Source organism: Galeopterus variegatus, unplaced genomic scaffold (assembly GCF_000696425.1).
Source record: "Galeopterus variegatus unplaced genomic scaffold, G_variegatus-3.0.2 Scaffold47771, whole genome shotgun sequence".
Classification (NCBI taxonomy): Eukaryota; Metazoa; Chordata; class Mammalia; order Dermoptera; family Cynocephalidae; genus Galeopterus; species Galeopterus variegatus.
Genome location: NW_007773882.1, coordinates 1 through 2,740, shown reverse-complemented (window position 1 = coordinate 2,740; position 2,740 = coordinate 1). Strand labels below are relative to the sequence as shown.

At 39.5% G+C, this 2,740-nt stretch overlaps 1 protein-coding gene across 1 annotated transcript; it reads left to right on the top strand.

Annotated features, from left to right (window-relative positions):
- Positions 1–325: 325 nt before the first annotated feature.
- LOC103584243 (YEATS domain-containing protein 2-like) lies at positions 326–2,331 on the top strand (the record flags this gene model as incomplete). The annotated part of the gene is made up of 2 exons (XM_008565316.1): positions 326–548; positions 2,129–2,331. Coding segments are annotated over exons 1-2 (363 nt in total), but the record flags the coding sequence as incomplete, so codon positions are not given.
- Positions 2,332–2,740: the final 409 nt, after the last annotated feature.

Here is a 2,740-nt window from a genome sequence, read left to right as displayed (position 1 = left end):
AATTTGTTATAAAAATATCACAAGGTTCAGTGAATAAAGTTCTGCTCTATCTTTAAAACTAAAAAATAATAATAATAATAATAATAATAATTACAGTGGACAGAGGTGTAAACTAGAACTGTTCTAGGCAAAACCAGGACATATTTACATACAGATATAAATTAGTTTGTGGCAGGCTCTTATGGTTTGTACATTACTTTTTAATTAGCAAGATTATATAAGAGTATCAGCTGTTAAAGCATTGTGCATCTAGGAAATAAGCTGTAAGTTAACTGTGTTTTTAAGTAGGTACTTTATCAGTTCATATTTTAATTTTAGAGAGTGTCGCCTTTAGTTCCAGTTTATCTTACTGTTTTTCCTTCTTTTTTTTCCCTTTACCATTTTAGTAATGGCCACGTTGCAGCTACCAGCCACTAATTTGGCCAACTTGGCAAATTTGCCTCCTGGCACTAAACTCTACCTTACCACCAACAGCAAGAATCCTTCAGGAAAAGGAAAACTGCTTTTGATCCCTCAAGGAGCCATCCTGCGAGCTACCAACAGCGCTAGTTAGTTAAATCATTTGTTTAAATTATTAAATCATTTGGTTCTTGGGTCTCTGAGTATGTTCATCTCGTCCTCCTGAGGGGCAGCTCTTACCTGGTTTAGAGCATTTCTGTAACTCTGGTGGTATCATTTACCCAAATGGATTTAAAACATACAGATAATTCAACTAGAACTGAGTTGGAATAATAGTCTTAGGAGGTGACACTATTATTTTGGGTTCCTGTATTCAAAGTTTGGGGTCAGGGATGAATGCCACTAGAGAGTTATGGATATTGAGGCTGTGTTGGGAGACCGCTGTCCTCATGACCTGTAAATGAAGAGTTCTTCCTTTCAGCAGTATCTGAACGTTGTCTGGTGATACCTGAGGGAAGGTCCCTCTACTTCCAGTAGCTGGGAGTCTATTTTCATTTTAAAGGGGATAGGAATAGAATTGAAACCAAGTGTCTCTGCTTGCCATTATTTCGATGTACTTCTTAAATTTGCTAGGCGTGGAGAGGGAAGGAGAAGTACAGGCTCAACCTTAGTGAGTACGTCTTAAAGCCCCAAGGAGATTAGGTAGTTCATCTAGAGGTGCATAAACTTTTGCTTTATTTAGAGAGAAACAGTTTGGGTGGTGTTGAAAAGGAAAGGGTAAACGGAAATGTTTACCTGTGAATCAGAAGTAGAATGGTACAGCAGTCAGGTTCATTAGAAATTAACCACGCTTGCCAAAATGCAGTGTGTAAGCTAATTGTCATTTTGTTTACTGACTGTGATGAGTCATTTTTACTTTCTCAGCCTGGTATTTTTTCCTCATACCTAAGCAGTGGTATGTCAAAAAACAGGACAGTGTACATATTCCAGAAGTCATCCAGAGAGCTACTTTGATTTTTGTGATAGTCTCAGGGTCAAAATAAACCATTGGGAGGGAATCTGTTCCAATAATAATCACTAGAATTAAGGTGGGGAAAGAAGTTGAACTCTAATATTAATTGAGTGAATATTTGTAATATAGGTAGTTCTGTACATTATCTCACCAAAGGGAAGTAAAAAGAGTCCGTATGCTTTGAAATGCTAAAAAAAAAAAAAGTGGGACCCTGAAGTCATTGTAAGTGTGAGGAAAGTCTTAAATTTTTCCCAGGACAGGGGAAACAGAAAATAGAGAGTACTGTAAAATTACACTAAATTTTAGCAGTTCCACTGAAATTGAATCAGATGCCAGAAAGTTTGGAAGCACCTGAGTAAATTCTGTGTTGATTAAAACACTTGGCTAGAAAATGTCAATATCAGGCTCTCTCTTGATCACCTACAACTAAGTCGAAAGACTCGTCAAAGATAAGTTCTTCATTGTACTCAGAGCTGAAATACAGTCAGCTGCCATTCAGTTGATAGTAAGTAGATTTCAAACCTCATCTTCAGACTCTAGGAAGCTCCCCTCACTCTTGTCGCAGAGTAGGTAGATTACAGAAGAGGAGGAGGAGAAGAGGAAAGGAGAAGGCATGGTGCTGCAAGGGAAGCTTCTCTCCAGGCTCATTTGTTTTGTTGTTGTTGTTAAACCTGTGCTTGATACTTGTGATGTTGCTGTCATTCATTGTATTTTCAGACCTCCAGTCCAGCTCAGCTGCTGGCAGTGGCAGTGGTGGTGGTGCAGGAGGAGGAGGCGGTGGAGGCTGCAGTGGCAGTGGTGGTGGAGGCAGCGGAGGAGGCGGCGGCAGTGGAACAGGAGGATCTCAAAGCACCCCTGGCCCTGGAGGGATATCCCAGCACCTGACTTACACATCTTACATCCTCAAGCAAACTCCCCAGGTCTGGTCATTTGTGACTGATCTTTAAATTCATTTAGTGATTTGATAATTGCCATTAATTATAACTGATTTGCCTTTACACCTCTGGGATCAAGGGTCAATACTAACATTTTAGCCGTGTTATAAATCTGTATTATTTTGGGTTTGTTTTGCTATGAGACGAGGAAATGGAGATTCAGAAATACTTAAGTAACTTATTGAAGATGTCCCTGCTAAACTAATGGTAGAGTTTGGGTTTAAACCCAAATCTTTCTGCCTCAAAGAAAGATTTCTACTATGCTAATTGTCTCCCAAATCCATGAGGTAATAAACAGTATTAATGTACAGTTTAAAATTTGCTCTTAAGGGGCCGGCCCATGGCTCACTTGGGAGAGTGTGGTGCTGATAACACCAAGGCCATGGATTCGGAT